Below are 18,965 nucleotides of genomic sequence, written 5' to 3'. Positions count from 1 at the left end.
CTCTGACCCAATCCTTCTCAGCCGATGGTAAGTCTTCCTTTGTCCCGATTTCTCCTCTCTTCTCTGGGGGCTGGGATGCCTGAGGGCCAGCCTTAGCAGTAAAGACCGAGGCAAAGAAGGCATTCAGTAACTCCGCCTTCTCTGCATCCTGTGTTACCAGGGCCCCTTCCTTGTTCAGCAGTGGGCCCACTGTATCCCCAGTCTTCCTTTTACTGGTGATGTATTTATAGAAGCCCTTCTTGTTATCTTTGACATGCCTTTGACACAACTGGTAGGTGACCATGACTCAGATTTTTGGACTGAAAAAGTCTTTCTTTGAGATTAAGGACACAATTGGGCCAGATACGGATTTAAAAAACAATTTCTACTCCTGTCCACCTTTTCTGTATAGACAACTAGAATAATAGTATAAAAAGGGAATATTGATAGTATTAGAATCGATAGATTTTTTTCAGTTCATATATACGTTGTTTTTATGTTAGCTCAGATACGAGTTTGAATGTGAGTAAGTAAGTAATCTGGGTAACAATGAAGAGAATGTATGTTGAGAAACAGTTGTCACTTGTGAAATGGTTGAAAAAATATTATTTTTTTTTAAATGCTGACATTTCTCAATGAACTGAGGTAAGGGGCTATTTAATTTTTGTCAACTATACATCTTGATGGCAGAATGTCTGTTGGACCAGGAAAGTTCTTACTTATAATTAGACTTGCAAGGTTACTTATTCCAGTGTGCTTACGTTTGGGCTAAAACCGCCTTCAGTTACCACAGTCTCTTGATGTTGCAACATGGAATGTATCATCCTTCTTTCTAATGAAGAAAAAAAAAACCTTCTATGTACTTTTTGATATTTTTAATGTTCTTTTGGGGATGTAGATATCCAGACTTTGAGAGTGGTCACTTAGCTGCTTGGACAAATAAATTTGAGTAGTTCATGTTCCCCTAAGGTACAGATCTGCTCTCTGCTAGTGCACAGCAGTTGCCTGTAACTCGATCACAGTGTTAATAGAAGAATATACAGCCTTTGCATCCTTACAGGTGTAAAAGCAGATGAAATATTTCCTATGAACCATATGGATGAGGAAAGAACTAATAGTAATGATTTTTGTAGCTCCTTTTAAAACAACTGTAACTACTGTTTGTAGTCAGGATGTCATTTGAAGGGCTACCAAATGTCTTCTAAAACTTTAATCAGCAACTTCTGTAGGCTTTCCTGGTGACTAAACGATAAAACCAGTAGCAGAAAGATGAAGTAGGACAGTTTCTTGAGGAAGAGAAAAAACACTAGGGAAGTACCTGGCTATCAAAGATTCCTCCCACCCCCTCAAAATCAGTGTTCAACAAAGGAAATATGTTAGGTAATGTGAGCCGAAAAGTCTGGGGAGGTCCAGATAAGCGTTGGACTGGGACGTGTTACAACCTGGAGTATTATGCTAAAATAATCCATTATAAATTCCTTCATGAAGGAATGAGCAATACCTGCTCTGAAAGAGCCTGTCAGCAAAGGAAAAAAAGAGGCACTGGCATGGGAAATAATCAGTGTTTAGCAGTTTGGAAAAAATATCTATCTTTATTTTAGGTTTAATAATCTCTAGACAAAAAGTAGCTGTCATGGTTTTTTGTCATGTCACAGTCTGATAGAAATGTTTGTGGCCTCCTAAAAACAGCTTTGATCAATTTTTAGCCTGTGCTTTGACCACTATAGCCTGAACAAGCAGTTTGTGTGATAGGTATTGGTATATAGCCCATGACTTTTTCAGTAGAGTAGCCTCTTCATTACCATCCTGAAACCTAAGATATGCTGGTATTTAGAGATTACTTATCATAAGTAAAACATAATCTTTGATGAAGATTTATAACTGTACTTTGAGTAGACGTACAGATATCTTAAGAATATGACTCGGTGTTTCAATTGTAGGAAATAAACACTGGAAGTAACGTTATTCATCACTTTACATTACTTTACAAAGGTCTGTTCATCACTTAGGCTCCTTATTTGGGGAGACATGGAGAAAAGTGGCACTCTTATTCTTTTTTTTAATTATTATTTTTCCACCTCTGGCTGTCAAGCAAGGTGTAGAACTGAGGCAGCAGTGGTGAAATCTGCAACAGAAAATGTTGCTCTGTAGTCGTGTGTAGAGTTTTTGGCAGATAAAAGATCTGAAGAAAATCCATCTGGATTATGCTTGTTCATAATAAGAAGGTGCTAACATTTGGTAGGAGGATATATTGAGGATTAAGCAAGGACTGTAACTCAGCTGTCTCTGAAGTAGGTGAACTCAAACTTTTATTTGATTCATTTTTTGAGTTCACGATTAGACACTTCTCTCTGTTAGAGATCTCTCTCTTCCTTTTCAGGCTCTCGGACAACTAGCATTGTTGATTTTTATATAGATTGTACTGTGTATTCCTATCCTTAGTGTGTTTAGGTTTAATGTTTGTAGTGTGGTACAACACCTGGTTTCTTTCTCTGAAGTTAGTTGTGCAGAACTTTAATTGAGGGAAGCCCAAGAGCAAAACAGCTTCTCTTCTCTTTTGGGTTGTGTGAAAGGATAATAGAGCATTTTGGTATCACAAATCCCAAAGATGCTGATGATGGAACCTTTGCTAGAGGGTGAGGCTGCATAGATTATGTTAAAAGCAAAGCTGTGGAGCACTTTGGGTAGCTTAGGCAGGAGGTTAGGCATTATTTCAAACCCACCCCCCCCCTCCCCTTTCAATTCATGTGTGAAATCATAAGCATACTTTCCTTTTTCTTCTTCCCTCCTCAAAACCATCAAACAGTGTGGTTGTTTTGATACTGGCAATTTTCAACTGCTTTTCCAGAACCTCCATTTCATTTATGAAAGAGTGAATTGTTAATAAAGATGCTTATAAGGCTTCAGCTGATTGGTTTCAGAAGCAATGAAGTCCTCTTTCCTTCTGTCTCCTCTGTCTTTATTTATCCAAGTTGTATCTGAAAAGCTTTTAAGATATTTGGTAGCCATCCTTTCTGAATTTGTGGGAAGTAATATATTCCCCCCCCACACAAGAAAGTATTAATCTAAACCTTGGGTGCCTAGCAGATAAGTGTTTCTATCAGCTTTTAGAACAGGAAGCTTTGAGTTACTGCCACAAATAACACCCTAGGTAAATCTTAAATTGCTGTTTTGGAGATGATTAAACGGAAATAGGGAAATATGAAACCATGACACTTTCAAGCAGAGCTTGTGTACGTGGCTGCTTCTGTTGAAGCCAAACCCTTGGTTCCATGTGACAGGCACAAGATGAGATTGGTTTAGGCAACTTGGCTTTTAACAGTTCTGCTTTTCTAAGATAACTATGAAAGAAATCCTTGATTTTTGTGGGACAGGATTGCGGTTAGCATATTTCATCGGATAGTGCAATCTGCTTGCACAAACATGATCAAAGAATCTCATTTTTTCTGTTTTCTTCATGTGATTTTCTTTGTTTTGGTAAGAAGGGGCTGTGGGGTTTGTGTCTTGTGAGTTGGGTTTGGTTTGGGCTTTGTTTTGGGGTTGGGGTTGGTTTTTTGGGGGGGAGAGGGGTTGTTTGTTTGGTTTGGGTTTTGGGTTTTGGGGGGATTTTTTTTGTCCCTAAATTGTGAACTCTTGCTATGTTCTTCTGGCAGCTATGGGAAAAACTTGATTTAAGCAAACTAAATGAAATATTAATACTGAATATGCATGTTGCAAAACAATTTTTTTAAATAAGAATGTTGGTTTAAAGGAAGGGCCAAGGTGCTCTGAGGCCATTGTCATCACTCTACTCTGCTTGTTCATTGAAAAGCTAAATTTTTAATTAGTGTAAACATCTAACACCTCAGAAAGTATAATTGCACTGAAAACTGTGCCAGACTGGTTTTTTACAAAATGTTCTTTTCCATTGAAAAGCGTTACTTTGGAAGATGTTAATTGTGTGTCCTGGATCCCATAAAAATGAGCAAGTGAAGGTTCACATCAAATTTCTGTCCACACCCACCATGTACATAGCTGGTACCTGGAGAGCTCTAAGACTAAGAACAGTGAAGTATCAGGTTGCTGTATGTAGCACAGCTCCATGAGGGAGAATATTTTTGGTGTATCTCTTCAAAGTTTCTGTAGCGTTTCCACCTTATGCGTTAACTACTTTTGCTGTATTGGCTGTTGAGTTCTCTTCTAACAACTTCAGCGTTAACATTTTTGAAGTAACTCGTTAGGATGCAGACTTCAGTATTTACTTGTCATCTGAGATGTGATGGCTTAGATGCCTGTCAGATATCTGGCATCCTTAGTGAATATGTAGCAAGGCAGGCTGAGAAGTCACAGAATCACAGGTTGGAAGGGACCTCAGGGATCATCTAGTCCAACCTTTCTAGGAAGAGCATGGTGTAGGCAAGATGGCCCAGCACCCTGTCCAGACGACTCGTGAAGGTGTCCAACGTGGCCAGGTCAACCCCTTCCCTGGGGAGATTATTCCAATGGTGACTGTCCTCACTGTGAAAAATTTCCCTCTCGTGTCCAGTCGGAATCTCCCCAAGAGCAACTTGTGTCCATTCCCCCTTGTCTTCTCCATGTGACTCTGTGTAAGTCAGCCTTGGCAATGACGTGACCAGGCTTTTGGGTTTTTTTTAAAAAAACATTACTGTGGTGAGAGGGACCTTTGTCTTGGTATTTCCATGTCCTTCCTAAAGACATGGGGCTGACATAATGAAGCTGTTCAGATGAGGAGGAAGGCTCAGATAACATCATGATCAGTTGATTTGTCTCCATGGCTCTTTTTCCAATGAACTTTGTTACATCTGTAACAGCCTCATTAGTTTTAACAGCCTGCAACCATAGTTCACTCTGTAGTTCTGTACTTGCAGAGACAAACTAGATAAAAAAAGCTAAGCTATTGCATATTATTTTGCATTTCCAAAGCTGTCCTCCTGTCTTAAGAGGATTACAGGTGGCTTTTCTTCAGTTAACATAGTATGTACCATGTTCTGTATGGTCATGCCTTAAAAACCCAACTGGTTGTCCCTGCAGATTGTCAGAGCATACCGGGTGTAAGATGATGTGGGCTGCACTGGTTCTAATAGCCAAGATAACAGCTTTCCCAGGGTAATGCTTTGCTTTGACTTGTATTTATTGTACCTTATCCATTGTATTCTTTTTCCATACTGTATATAATACCAAGCAGTTTTTCCCATTTTGCTGTCCATGTGCCTCCCACAAAGGCAGTACAGTGGAGCTGGGGAGAATTGTGTGTTTTCAAGCCTTGCTGTTGCAGCACAGCAGAGTGACTGTGCAAAAGACCACATGTGAATATTTTCCACTGCAGTGCTAAGCTGTATTGGTAATGCTGAAGGGGCTGTTAGTGGTCCCCTGGGCTGCATTTTGATGAACCACTGGACTGCTACTTGAATTCTCCTAACACTGCATTGATTTCAGTAGTGTTAATGGAACACAGCAGCACAGCTGGTGTGAGGATGGACTAGCAGAAGTAGTTAATTTTCTTTAAATCATACCGATGCTTTGCTACTGAAGTTTCTAAAATGTTGGTAGAAAGCATTTTGTGCTCTGCATTTAAATCTTGAAACCTTTAGCTCATTTCATTGAATATGTTGATAGCGCTTTCAGCTCACACTGCAAATTCTCCCTTTAAAGAAATTGTACCAGCTGGAGATGAAAAATGTGAATTAAATTGAGGATGTGTTAATTAGTGGGAGAAGGGAAAGGAGGCCTTGAACAAACCAAACAGCCTTAACTACAGTGTTGTGTCTAACCATAGATATCAGATTTCAGAACTGAATTAGAACCAAGAGAAGGGTTCCATGAATTAAAGTAAGAACAGTACTTTTATTTAATGATCAAAACCAGAAAGAGAACAAAAAGAGATAAAATTGGTTAATAGACTCAGTTGAATATTGATTACTCTGTCCTTTTAATACTAAGGAGGTTCCTGATTTTGAGACCTGCTGATGAGAAACACTTTGAGTTGAGCCTTTATCTGTGCTATATGTCATCAAAAGATACTCTAATATGCTTTTTTGCACTAGTCTGAAAATCTGGGGCTTAGTGTCAAGGTTCCAAAGTATATAAACTTTTGTGTCATGTTAAATTCTTAAGGTGTTTCCATTCTGTGAAGAATGAAGAGTTGGTCGTTAGCAGACTGGGTAGGCTGCTGGTGTCACAGTTTGCAATTTCAACAGGATTGTGGCTTTTTCATTTGCTTTAACCAATATTGCTATTTTAAAACTTTTGTGACAAATACCTATCAAACAACAATTTCTACTGACCTGAGTAATTATAACTGCTATTCAGCTTACTGTCTTAGTGGATTATTTCTAGACTGTCTGACAGAGAAAAATTGAAGCAGAATTTTTTAGCTTGTTACAAAGCCCACTTTTTGAAGGATGTGCAATACAGGAAAGGGACAAAATATGTATGTAGCACTCACTACTGCTTAGTTTTACTGTTTTGTTGAAGAATAACTAGGAAGCAAACAAAAAAATCAATTTTCTATCACAGATGGTGCTTGTAACCACAGGTTTTTCTCTTGGATGTTGTAGACCTTCACTAAAACAAACAAAACCTGGTGACATGGAGTTTAATGTCAGGGGTCAATGAAGACCTGTACCTTTGAACTGGTGTTTAAAGAGAGTGGTGTCAAAGGCATGGGACTTTAGCCAATATGGCTGCTCATGCAGAGCAACAAGGGAGAATTCTCTCTTTCAGTGCAAGGTTAGGTGGTTTAGCTTAAATCTGCCAAGTCATTCATGCTAAGGTGCCAGACTTTGCACTGAAATAACTGATTGTTCACAAGTTCAGTTTCACCTGCTGTGCACTAACGATGCAGAGCTACATATATTTAAACAGCCAGAGACATTTACAAAGTGAACATATGGCTCCTTTCTAAACCTGAGGATGGAATTTTAGTTATATGTTGAATATCCCAGGACCTCACAAACAGAGCACTGTATGTAAAGAGTTTTTGCTGAATCTAGAGTTGCTTGGTGTTTATCAATTTTTTCAGTTTTTTCCCAGGGTAATCTGTAACAGCTGTGTGCTCTTAGATTTTTAATATGCTCACATTCATCTTTTCAATTTGTCGATGCATTGACATTTAATGTAACATCATATGAGATAAATGTTTAATAATTATGTCTTTGCACAACAGCAGTCAAGAGGAAATAAGCTGTGCATGACTTCAAAAACACTTTGGTGTCTGTAGAATAGAAACGAATATCATGGCTCACACAAAGCTTAAGAGAAAAAAAAGCGTGTGTATTAACTACTGCTGCTTTGTACTGACTTGACAGTTGCTGTACTTCTGACTTCTTTGGCTGTAAGTTCTAAGTTTTGGCTAGGAAAAGAGATCTCAGAACTTGCATTTTAAATTACATAAATCCTAATTAAGGATAAAAATCCTTGTGGTTTCTCAAATACTGTTTTGCAACAAAAGTGACTTCAGTGACCTGCTTAATAACATTTTTCCCCTTCAGGAAAGAACATTCTGACATGAATTTAGTAACAGCATAGTACTTCTATTCAGACCTTTTTAACAAAAATCTTCATAAGATTGGGTTTGGGTGTTTTCGTCATCTCCAAACAATGAAGAAACTGTCAACTCCTGACTAGTATTGTGGTACTTGCTTTTCATGCTTTGGAAGATCCAGATGTGTAGATCAGCATGCCCAGGGTTCCGCTTGCTTCATCTCCCTTGTCTTTGTGATCCGTTCAAAGGTGTAAACTGCTGCTATCTGGTTGAAGTTGGTCCCAACTGTCTATGATAAGTAAGATTTCTTCACTTCTGTATTTCTGTTTAAGAAGAGGCAGCTCCTAGTTAGTGTGGATGATTGAAGCCCGTGAATGAAAAAGGGAGTGAGCGGATTTGGCAGTGTGGGCCCACACAGAGCTAGAGATGCAGCAGGGAATACTGTGCAACCCTTGCTGCTTCCACTGGTCCAGCAGTGCAGCATGGTTTGATGAGGGCAAGCTGGACTGTTAATTTGTAGCTATGAATTTGTATTTAAAGAGGCTGGGTACAGCTTCCTTGACTTTAGATATTTTACAAGGATGTTTATTATGTTTATAGCAATGGTTCAGAACAGCTAGTTTAGTAAGGATGGGGAAAGGAGCCTTTTTGTTGCCCACAGGCTACTAGCTGTTGCCAGCAGGCTCCAGTATGCCCTCCATGCCTAGTTAGTAGTGAGCAGTTTCAGGAGCTGAAAAGTAATTCTTCATACAGGTTCTGGTCATTAAGGAAGAAAATGTTGGGGTGTCTCTCAACCTAGAACTCACGCTGACTATCGCCAAGAAGAAACGGTATGGCTTCAGTGCAAGTGGTAGTTGACTGGAACCATCAAAATTATTCACAAGTGAATTGAGACTTTTGCATTTAATTCTCAGGCTTATGTGTGGAAACCAGTATGTTCAAGACTCTCCCATTTCTGCAGGCGATGTGTTGCTTTGGACAACTCTTCTTGATATAGATGCGTTTCCAGTCCAATTATGTCAGCGAGCTTCCCATTTGCAGTCGTGAAGGGAGTACTCAGATGGAACAGAGTTGCTTTTCTCTATTGCTTCTGCTGTTTTCTCACATACATTTAATCTTGTATGCGTATATTGCCACATTTTGTTCTGCTTTGAATAATGCTTTATGTAAATTGTTTCATGGGACAGTTTATATTTGTGTGTTACAGAATTCCCTTCACTATGCTATTACCTAATTAGTAGCTGTGAATGAAGCAAGTGAAAGTGGTGTAGGTGTTTGGGATAGATTCATGGTAAGGCTGAGTGGGAAGGTGGAGTGGGAAGCTGGTGGGCATGTGAAGCACCTTCAGAGTCTGTAGCAGTGGAAAAAAGGTGTTATCATTTTTGAGGGAGGTGAAACCTAGGAGCATTTACTGTTGCTGGCAAGGAGGGAGAAAGACGTCAAGTACTCTTGGACATACTACTAGAGGCACTGCTACTTCTTCAAGCATTTTAACATGGTTAGACATGATAAAGGTAGGTGTTAGTGTTCTGTGTTCCCTATACATCTAGATTATCCTGGGGAGATTAGTATGCTGTTTGTATATAAATCAACCCAGTGGAATAGCAAGAGTGGGACTGCTCTGGAAGGGTCCTGTTGCAGCTGGCCACAGGGGACACCAGAAGCCTGAGAAAATCTGTAGCTTGTGCTGATGTAAATTTCTGGCTCTTGCTTTTTACTTCTTGGAACAGGCAGGAACAGGGAGAGCTGGACAAGTTGGCTTTCTGCTTGGAGAGTATCTGTATGTAGTACTGCCAGAGCTGATCTGAGCTGCTGAAGTGTATGGTGGGTGAAATGTGTGGCTGTTGTAAGAGGGCAATTATTATTCTTGCAAGCAGATCTTGCAAATACAGGGATCCTGTAAAACCTTTTGAACAATGAACAGTAGCAAAGATTGCTGCATCTACAGAAACACACTTGCATGCAGAAAATGTGTTTACACATGATAAAAGCAAACAGGTATCTAAACTACAGTTGTGTATCTACCAAAAATGAGGCCATTCTCTGTATCTTGTGGTTTTTTTCTCCATGCTTCCTTTCTTTGACAGTTCGTGAGATACCCATTAAACTGTAATATAAGTGATGAACTTGGCACACTAGATGTTTATGCTGTAAAATAAAGAATGATAGCTTGTGTTTATGTATTACCCTGTACTTAAAGGGACTTCAGAAGAGGAGAGGATTTGCTCGACTAACCTTCTGAACTGGAGGGCAGTGAGTCATATGGTAGCATGGTTATCTTGAGATTGAAGATGAGGTTCATGGAGCCTTCATGTTGGCACGCTAACTATTCCAATCAACAGAAAGGGCAGAAGAGCAGCTTTTGAGTACTTTTCTACTTCTGACAGATAAAGAACTGAGGAAGTAGTGTCAAGTCTAAGGAGGAATGACCACTTTGCAGAGGAGGATCATTTAGCCCAGCGCAAGCAGTGCAAAGGCTGTATGTTATGCTTTCTTAAGTGGCTTTGCCTAGCTGTGCCAGCAGCACCTCCTGCAGCTACAGCCCCTGGGGGACTGTCATTCCCACCTCTTCTTGGCTTCTTCTGTAGTGCCAATAAAAAAAACTGTTTCTGGTTAAAAGTAATAGTTTTGGTCAAGAACTATTTTTAACTGATACTGTATCAGTGATCCAACCAAGAGTCATGTGAATGGTAGTGCTGCCATGGTGAGGGGTGCGTAGTGGCTGAGGAAGGAGACCCTGTAAGAAAGCACTGTTTGCAGTAGGAAAGGTATGTGGAAATGCTTGTTGAATGCTGTTAATGCCTTCTCTTTAAGGGTTTAATAATTGTCTCTTACCTATCTGAAAATTGTGAATTTTTGTTGGTTGGTTCCACATATAGTAACTACGGGGGGGGGGGGGGGGTAGCAAGCAAAAAAGCCTTAGACCATGGCAAGTATAACATGTCCAAATGCAACTGAAATAGATAGGAAGATTTGTTTGATTGAATAGAATTGCTCAGACATTCAGAATTTTCAACTGGAAGTTCTGTTTGATGCTGAAAGTTAAACTTGCCCTGCAGTTGAATTACATCTCTTATGTTGTATCATATATTTAAGATGCCTTTTATGTTTTGGGAAGATCTGAATTTGACAGGCCTTATGAAAAGCTCTGTACTTATTTTGTGTTCAGGCTTATGAGTTTGTAAAAAGAAAAAAGCCCACAGTTCAGACCATGAAGCTTTTCTAATGGCATTAAATAAGTTACTGAAATTTGCCATCATTTTACCCATGCCTCTCTTAGGTTTAAGGTAGATTTGCTACTATTTGATCTCAAGCACTGATTTCAGTGTGATGATTCAAGTGGAAACTCTAGTAAAGCAAAAAGTCCAATTGTTATCTAGTTGTGCTGACTGAATATAGAACATACTTTTAAATTGTTAATATCTGTATGCATGCTCTGTATATTCTTACTTGGAGCAGAAATCAGAGCCGCAGGTGTCAGTGGTCTAGTCTGCAAGAATCTTATAAGGATAAGAAGATAAGGGAGAATATTTTGAAAGTGCTTATTGATTTGAAGTTACAAAGTCATCTTAAAAACTACTTTGCTCCAGTGTTATTGGCATTGGCAGTACGGCTCAGTTTGTCAAATTGCTGCTGCTGCTGCAGAGACTGCCAAGTAAGTGTCTTCTTTCTGGCATGGTTCTTTTTTCCCCCCATACATTCCATTTTGCAGTGCTTCACTCAGATTTAAGTTTTTATCTTTAAAAGAAATTATTTGCAAAATAATGGAAAATATTCAGGTAAATCAGGAGGTAATTTTTGTATATAATACCATGTTCTGAATTTTATCCCCTGATCTTGTCCCTACTGTATTCTAGTGCTGCAGCCTTTTTTTTTTTTTCCTGAGATTTCTAATTAGCATATTCTGGGTAAAGTCGTGCACTGTATCTGCTGTAGCATGAAGTGTTCCTGGGTTGATGGATGGCTAGCTTTAATGATCTTGATTCTTGCCGGTGGGAAAAGCTAGAAATGATGCAGGTATAATTTAGATAACTCTGGGATGAACTACCTAAATTGAAAACCTTATCATCCGCTGCCTTTGGCAAGAATCTCTCCACCATGTTAATCATTTTTCTTGCCTTAAAGGCCTGCATTAGAGGGTTCTTCTATGTTCTTAGAAGAGAGTCCCATCGAGGAGTTGATGTGGTAATGTCCATTAAAACTGTTCCTTTTGGCTCGTGGGCTAGGAGCGTTGCCGAGTATTACACACTTCAATGTGTTACAAAAATCTAAAATGATAAAATACTAAAATAGGGAAAAAAAATTCTTGGGAGATCATGAGAAAAATTTCCTATGAGATGCGATATAGTGCTACTCAGTTGTAAATTTAGATCATATTGCAACATTTATTAATTGGGTCATGTATCTGATGCCAAGTTGCGGATCATGGGTATTTGATAAAGTCATAACAGAACTTGAAAACCTAGGTTTTTGTATTTAAGAGCAATATATATCTTACAAATGTTTGACAATTGGAAACAAATTGTTGCAATTTAGTAGTTTTAAGCACCCTTTGATTAGAAAGGTATTTTGCTTTTTATTACTTTCAGTATGGCTTAGCTTAATTTTAAGTCTTCACAGACCAGTTTTTATAATTCAGCACTTTGACTGCAAGTCAGAGTCGAAATCTATGCAACCATTTTCTTACGTAGGCAAAAAAGAACACGCTGAATTTTAATGTTACAACATATTACACAGTAGGACTCTTCAGTTAGTCTGGCTTGTGGATTCATGAAAATAAAAGGAAGGATTCATTAGGCTATCTGTCAGAACTATAAAATGAAATTCAGTTATGCTCTGTGTTTCTCTTCAGATCTCATAAACGGAGCCCAAGAACAGTGTGAATTGCCTCCTATGGATGGTTTTCCTCACTGTGAAGGGAAAATAAAGGTAATGGAACTGTTTTTTAATCTTATTATGTGTGTTCTGTTAAAAACTGAACATATGTTGCAAGAGATCCCTACTCAGACAGTGGCGTAAAACAAGAACAACTGGGTCAAAAAAGTAAAAGGATATTCAAGAGTGTGTGTCACTACAGCACTGCTCACCTCAAGCCTTTAATGCTACTGCTGCAGAGAAGTGGCATCCTGTTAAGACTGGCATAAAATGCCACGTTATATTAAAATGCTGTATTATTTAATGAAATGCCTTATTATTTGAATGCTGCCTGGTTATTCAGAAACTTTCTTCTCCTTTTTGAAAGGCCCTATTTTCTTCCTCATAACGAGTCATTTGGCATTCCCCTAACTCAGGACTGGGATTATTCTGTCTGTACCTCACTCTAGTCCTTTCTCTGCTTCAGCAAGACATTAGTTTATACTTTTTCCCCCTCTTTGCCAACAGCTCTGTCCGGTTCCTCCCTTCCCCTTCTCTGTTAAAAGCATTCTGCGTCTTCTGCTCGCAAGCCAGGCACTGCGCTAAGTGCATCCAGAACTTCGGGGATCATAGTTGATTCTAAATAAATCCTAAATTTTACTGACAATGCAGTTGGAAAGGCCAAATCTTCAAAGCCATCAGACTTTGGATGGAAAGGAAAAACAAACAAAAACAAATCAAAAACCAAAACTTGGAGAGATCGAGGTTTTGGGGAGGTTTTTTTTGTTTTGTATGTTTTTCTTAAGTAACATTTGTAACATGTAAAGATACTGATTTAGTAGCGGGGGACAAAAGTAATATTGCTGGACACTTAAATGTCATTATCAAGTATTACAATTTATTTCTGAAAGTGAAAGCAAATAACTACCAAAATATATATGAAATTATGTTGCCTTTTTTTCCTAAATAAAATTCTTAGACAATAGTATTTTTTAAAAAAAACCCTGTTTTGATCCATTTTGACAAACTGGCAGCACAGTGACAGTGTAATACATTATTTGAATATTAGACTATGAATTTAAATGAATAGCTTCTGCAGAAATGGCAGATTCTTGGCAGAATTGGGCAGATTTCAATCTTGGTAGCTGAAATGATGTGCTAAATGCCAGAGCAAGCGTAAGGAGGGGGAAAAGGGGAAGCAATGCAGTCAACTACAGCCACACCCGTACGTCTGGATCCTGGCTATATTTTCCGTTTGATATTGATATTGCCTCTGCTTGCCGGGCTACCAGTTTGTATAAACTGTGCTCACGTCTGTTATGTCAGTACTTCCCCAGTGTCACTGAATACAGAGATGCATTATGCTGCAAAATATTCATTAAGTTCATTTTTTGTTATTTGTTGGATATATTTGCTCTCAGCTTTCCCGTTATTCCTAGGTTCAGTGTGAAATAGCATGGAGTTATTACGTAGTACTACAACCTAACAGACTATGTTTTTGTTCTGTTACAGTGGATGAAAGATATGTGGCGATCGGATCCCTGTTATGCAAGTTATGGTGTAGATGGGTCCACATGCTCCTTTTTTATTTACCTCAGTGAGGTCAGTAATCGTTTAACCTGCAGAAGAGGAACATCATAGTGCCTCAGTATTTTTGGTAACTGTTGGCAAACTTTTCTCAAAAGAAATCATAACTTCAGAAAAATTCTATAAAGGGGAAAAAGCTATTCAAACAGAATTGAGATGAAGTGTGTTGTTATTATTCATAAGTCCTCCATATGTTTCTAGCCTGGAGAATTCTAATGTTTATAACTAAAGTGATCTAAACAGCAACTGTCTAGGGAGTCCGCAATAGGTATCCTGTTTAACTGAAGTACGAATTCAGTCATAGATCCTTGCCTCTGAGCACTTCTTCGGTTGCTTTCTATGTAGCTCCTGAGGTGGTGATAGGGAGGCATTTGGGATGTAAAATTTGGAAAGTGGGGCTAGATGGTACATCCTCCTAAGGAGCACAGCCATCTCCTTCTTGGATACTGTTCATGAATTGCAGAGTCTGTTAACAGAAAACAAAAAATCCTGAAAGTCATGGGTTTTGAGTGAAGTTGCAGGTATATTCGCACTTTACATCTTCTTTTGTATTAGTAAAATTTTGATAAATTAGAGTAACTGATCTTGGAAGTAGTAATGATGTCTAGCAGCATACTTGTTGTAAAGAACTGCAAGAGGCAATGTAGTTGCAGAATTGCAAACTAGTATTAATTGTGTAGTCTCTGCAGGATTTGGAGGGGCTGAGTTTTAAAATTGTGTATCTGAGATTAAAACAGCAAGTATATAAGTAACTCGGTTGTAAAGCAGTTTCTGTTCATTTACTCAGATGACTGTCATTGAACTTTTGGGGGCATTGCTTTAAACAGCAGTAACATGTTACATGCATATCCCAAACACTTATCTGAAGAAATAAAAAAAGGCTGGGTTGAATCACAGATTTGACTCATTCCATTCCTGTTACCAAGTGTTGATTTATTTCTGGGCTGTAAAGCTGGGGAAGGAGAAGATACAGGATGACTATATTATTTATCGTGTTATTTATCATAGAAGCTAGAGATATGGTTTCATAATCATCTGACGTTGATCTAAGTTTCTACTAAAAGCTTATGTTTTAGTATCAGTGGAGTTACGTTTGCGCAGTAGTATTCTGCCAACCAGATGGTACTTCATCTATTTAATGCAGATGTATCTTAAAAATGAGGATACATGTCAACTGAATGTGAGAATCTAATATTCTTAAATGACATTTATTATTTCATATTTCTGTTAAATCATAGTATTTTCTGTGACCATCTTCTCGGATCATCAGTTTTGGAAACTCAGTTGATGCTGCTAGTTTTTTGTAGTTCATCTTTCAGCTCCTCCTCATGGCAGAATGCAGAGGCCAAATGCCTGGTTTTTTCAGGGGTCTAGGGATTTGAAATTTTTCTTTAAGCAGTAATATTGAACTTGGGCAACTTCTCATTTCTTAGTGGAACAACAGTACAATTAATCTGTGTGTATATGTGTATATTTGGGAACTTCAGGCAAAGGTCTTGTACTCTTTTTTTTTTTTTAGTGTTCTTCCATGACAGAATGTAAAACTAATATTGGGTGAGCATGTTATTAACCTTGAGTTTAAATTTGGCATTCTTAATCCTATGGTTAATTCCATGATTAATGCCCAGCAGCAGAGGTTGAAAGCTTAAATGTTTGCGAATGCAAGCATGAAATGAAATTCTAATAACACTGCAATGATGTGGATTTATGAGGTGTGTTGGCTGCTAAGGGTAACTTGGAAATGCTGTTGCGAGAGTAATTTGTCAAAGTGGACAGTGAAGAGTTGACAGTTTATAGTATGGTTGCACAGCTGAATGATAAATGTGCCTACAGAGCTCTCAAGTCAAAACTGCTGATTTAAAGTATTAAAATGCATTAGGGTACTGGAAGGATATTACTGTTAAGATTTTTCTTTTTTATTTTAAGGTTACACTATAGGAATAAAATGGTTGTGTACACATCGTCTGCTTGAAAGGGCAATATATGCATCAAATTATGCACAACCTCAGTTTGAAATGACAGAATATGCATCAAATTGTGCATGTCTTCTTTTGCTTTTAAAATTGCCTCTACAATCTGGTGTGACAAGCGCCTGTGCTCTTTGATATTCTTTGGGGATCTACTTTTTTCTTCTGAAGCAGGGCAGTTAGGGAATTATGTTACACTCATCTAGCACTCTTTGTAATGCAATTTTAAACTTGTAAACAAAGGAGGCTGAAGTACTACATTTTGGTATGTAATATGGGTCAGAACCACAGAGACACTACCATATCTGTCATGCGCCCTTGTTATGTTTCCACCACATGTGCCTGCAAAATAGAAACAGCGCAAGCAAAATCCAGGCTGCCCCAAGTCTTTTCTTCTGAAGAACCTGTGCAAGTGCAAGTATTAGCAGTTCTGCCTCTTCTGGTTTGCTTTGGATGGCACTCCTGCAGGAACATAAAAACAGCTAGCTGAACAGCTCTTCTCCACTTCTCTTATTGTGGCTTGGCTGCTTGAGCAGAATAGGAGGTTAGTGTGGCAGCAGGAGGAAAACAAGAAGCAATTCAGCACATTCTGGCTTATGTTTTTTATTTAAAGCTGTCCCTATATGGACTTGCAGATAAAGCTGCAAGAATTTTTGCACTTCTATCTTGGTGTTTTGCTGCCGGCAGTGGGTCACTCCTGGTGAATGATATGCAACTCTGCAATCCTCATAACACTAATTGTGCTGGAGTCTTTGAAGACTGGAGGAGACAACTGGCCTCAATAGGAAAGCCAGACTTACATTCTCTTGAATAACAGAGCAAGACAGGGGTGAGAAGCGAGTTAAGCTAACTAAGGTTCCTGCATAGCTAGGACTTGTTTCTGTTTAACCATGATACAAACTTGTCCATTGAGAACAGTTACTTCCTTTTAAAGTTAGCATTTAGTTATGAAAAAGCCAGTTGTTTAACACTGCAGTGTCACTGGCAAAGTTATGATTTTCACAGATTACATTGCCTCTGGGAAGAAATGTGGAAAGAATGAATTTCTAGACAGTACAAAAGTATTTCACTGCAAAATGTCAGTTTGCAGCTGAAGAATTAGGCTTTTAAAAATATCTTCTAGAAGATTAATTTTTCACACAGTTTCCTAGCTTAACCAAAAAAAAAAAAAAGTTTGAGGGGTCTTACCGCTCCTTTTCTTTATCTAGATATGTGCTTTCTAGGCGAGTACTGCCTGCCACACAGGGGTGGGACTGCTGCTGTGCCTGCAGGTCAGCCAGTAGCTGCGATGCAAGTTACCACCACCCAGGGGTCATTATGTTGACGTTTACCTGCTGGAGCTGGGTAGATCTTAAAGTTCATTGCTCTGAATCTCCAGCTCGCCTTTCAGGGCCAAGCATAATGTTTGGTACCCATCTGGGAAGTGGATCCAACACTTAAAAAGACTGATCTTTGATGCTTTTGCCTGTTTGCTAGTATAGCACTGGAGAGAATTCTTGGTTTCAGTTCTCCAGACTTGATGGAAGCAGAGAATGCATGGTTTGGTTGCAGTAGTATTTTTCTTTACAGTGTTACTTTTGCTTTGAGAGGTGGAGCGGAAAAATGCAAACCGAAGGTGATTTTGAACGTGGGTTTCTTTCCAGAATGCAAGCTGTGGTCTGAGGCATGTTTTAGTGTAAACACCTGGGAATCATAATTATACAGCTTCCCCAAATCCTTGTGGTTTTGCTGGTTTACTGCAGTTTGCTAGTGTCTGTGTGAAAGTCCCCCTTTTTCACAACTTCCACTGCCTGTGTAATCTAATTTATGACATTGAGGTGAGTTAACGATTTGCATTTCTTCATTGTAATTTAACATCTAACCAACTTCTTTGAATTCTACACAATTACTCAGAAAACTGACAAAAATAGTATCAAAGTCTGAAATGTAAAACAGCAAAAGCTTGTAGTTCTTTAGTCATCTTACATGTGTCCCTGAGAAATTAAAATGCTAATGATAGTCAGTACTTTGTCCCCAAATCCATTAGTGTACTGGCCTGGATTTGGGCAACTGGGGTCAGTTACATTTTCTACCTCAGGCATTTTGAACCACGATTAGTATTTTTCTACCTTGTTGGAAAAGGCGTAGGTGCTAATGTAAGAGAGGAATCAAATCTGGTACACATGACTGAAGTTAGAAAAGAGACCATTTGTTGATCGATGGTTATGTATAAAATTTTTTGTTGCAGTGCCACTGGGGCTGTGGGTACCTAACACCCAATGTTCGGGATTCCCTGTGGAAAACACCAAATCCAAAGTTACCTGTATACTTCTCTATTTCACTAACCAGGCAGGCAGTCATCTTGCACACCACAGATTTTGTAGCACCTTCAAAATTACTACCTCTCACTGAGGAGATGCTAAACAAAAGATAGGTATTACAGCTTCTAGAGGAGTTGAGAAAGGTCACCTTCCCAATGGGAGCAGTTCTTTCACAGCAAATTGTCAAATGGATTTTCTAAGTGAACATTATGAGTTCTTTTCTCAGCCTGCTTTCATACAGCATAATAAATTTAAAGACGCACTTTCTTTCACCAGATATTGCAGCACTGATGGTTTTTTAAAATTTATTTTATTTTCCACTCTGGGACTGACATAAGATACGTAATAGCAGCACTTCACCATGGATGGAATTACACCAAGCAATAATGCTGTTCACCTGATGTGCAAAGAGAGTTGCTTTACTTTCCCTGTAGGTGGGCTGCATCTGCCTTTCAGAAGAGTCCAAAATGAAGATTATCCCAGGTGTTTGGAGAGCGTACCCTTCAGCTTCTGCTTTATTAAATTCCCATTATGACTCTTTAAAAGCATAAAGGACTTCCTGAAATTTTGGATGTGGAGAGCTGCTGGCAGTATACTTTATTCAGTTTGGAAGAGGCTCATGCTATCTCGGTGCTCAGACATTGCTCAGAGCTGCAACGCCTCTGTAAAACATACTCTTCTAATTTCTTAAGTTTGGTTTATTTGGTGTTAAGTCACTTACCAATAAGCTATGTAAAGTCGCTGTGGGAGTAGATTGGCTATGATAAGAGAAACTCTCTGGTTTGGTTTAAGCAG

The 18,965-nt window shown here is 38.8% G+C and overlaps 1 protein-coding gene across 6 annotated transcripts in view; it reads left to right on the top strand.

Moving 5' to 3' along the window:
* Positions 1-18,965, top strand: part of MGAT5 (alpha-1,6-mannosylglycoprotein 6-beta-N-acetylglucosaminyltransferase) — a 137,409-nt gene that overhangs the window by 61,227 nt on the left and 57,217 nt on the right. For all 6 annotated transcript variants that reach the window (XM_064451080.1, XM_064451082.1, XM_064451085.1 and 3 more), the window contains 2 exons: positions 12,315-12,391; positions 13,829-13,918. In XM_064451080.1, coding sequence (XP_064307150.1) covers positions 12,315-12,391; positions 13,829-13,918 — 167 coding nt within the window. The remainder of the gene's footprint in view (positions 1-12,314; positions 12,392-13,828; positions 13,919-18,965) is intronic.

The sequence above is a fragment of the Phalacrocorax carbo genome, chromosome 5 (assembly GCF_963921805.1).
Source record: "Phalacrocorax carbo chromosome 5, bPhaCar2.1, whole genome shotgun sequence".
In the NCBI taxonomy this organism is placed as follows: domain Eukaryota; kingdom Metazoa; phylum Chordata; class Aves; order Suliformes; family Phalacrocoracidae; genus Phalacrocorax; species Phalacrocorax carbo.
Note: the sequence above shows the minus strand (reverse complement) of the source record. Positions and strands in the feature narration are given on the sequence as shown.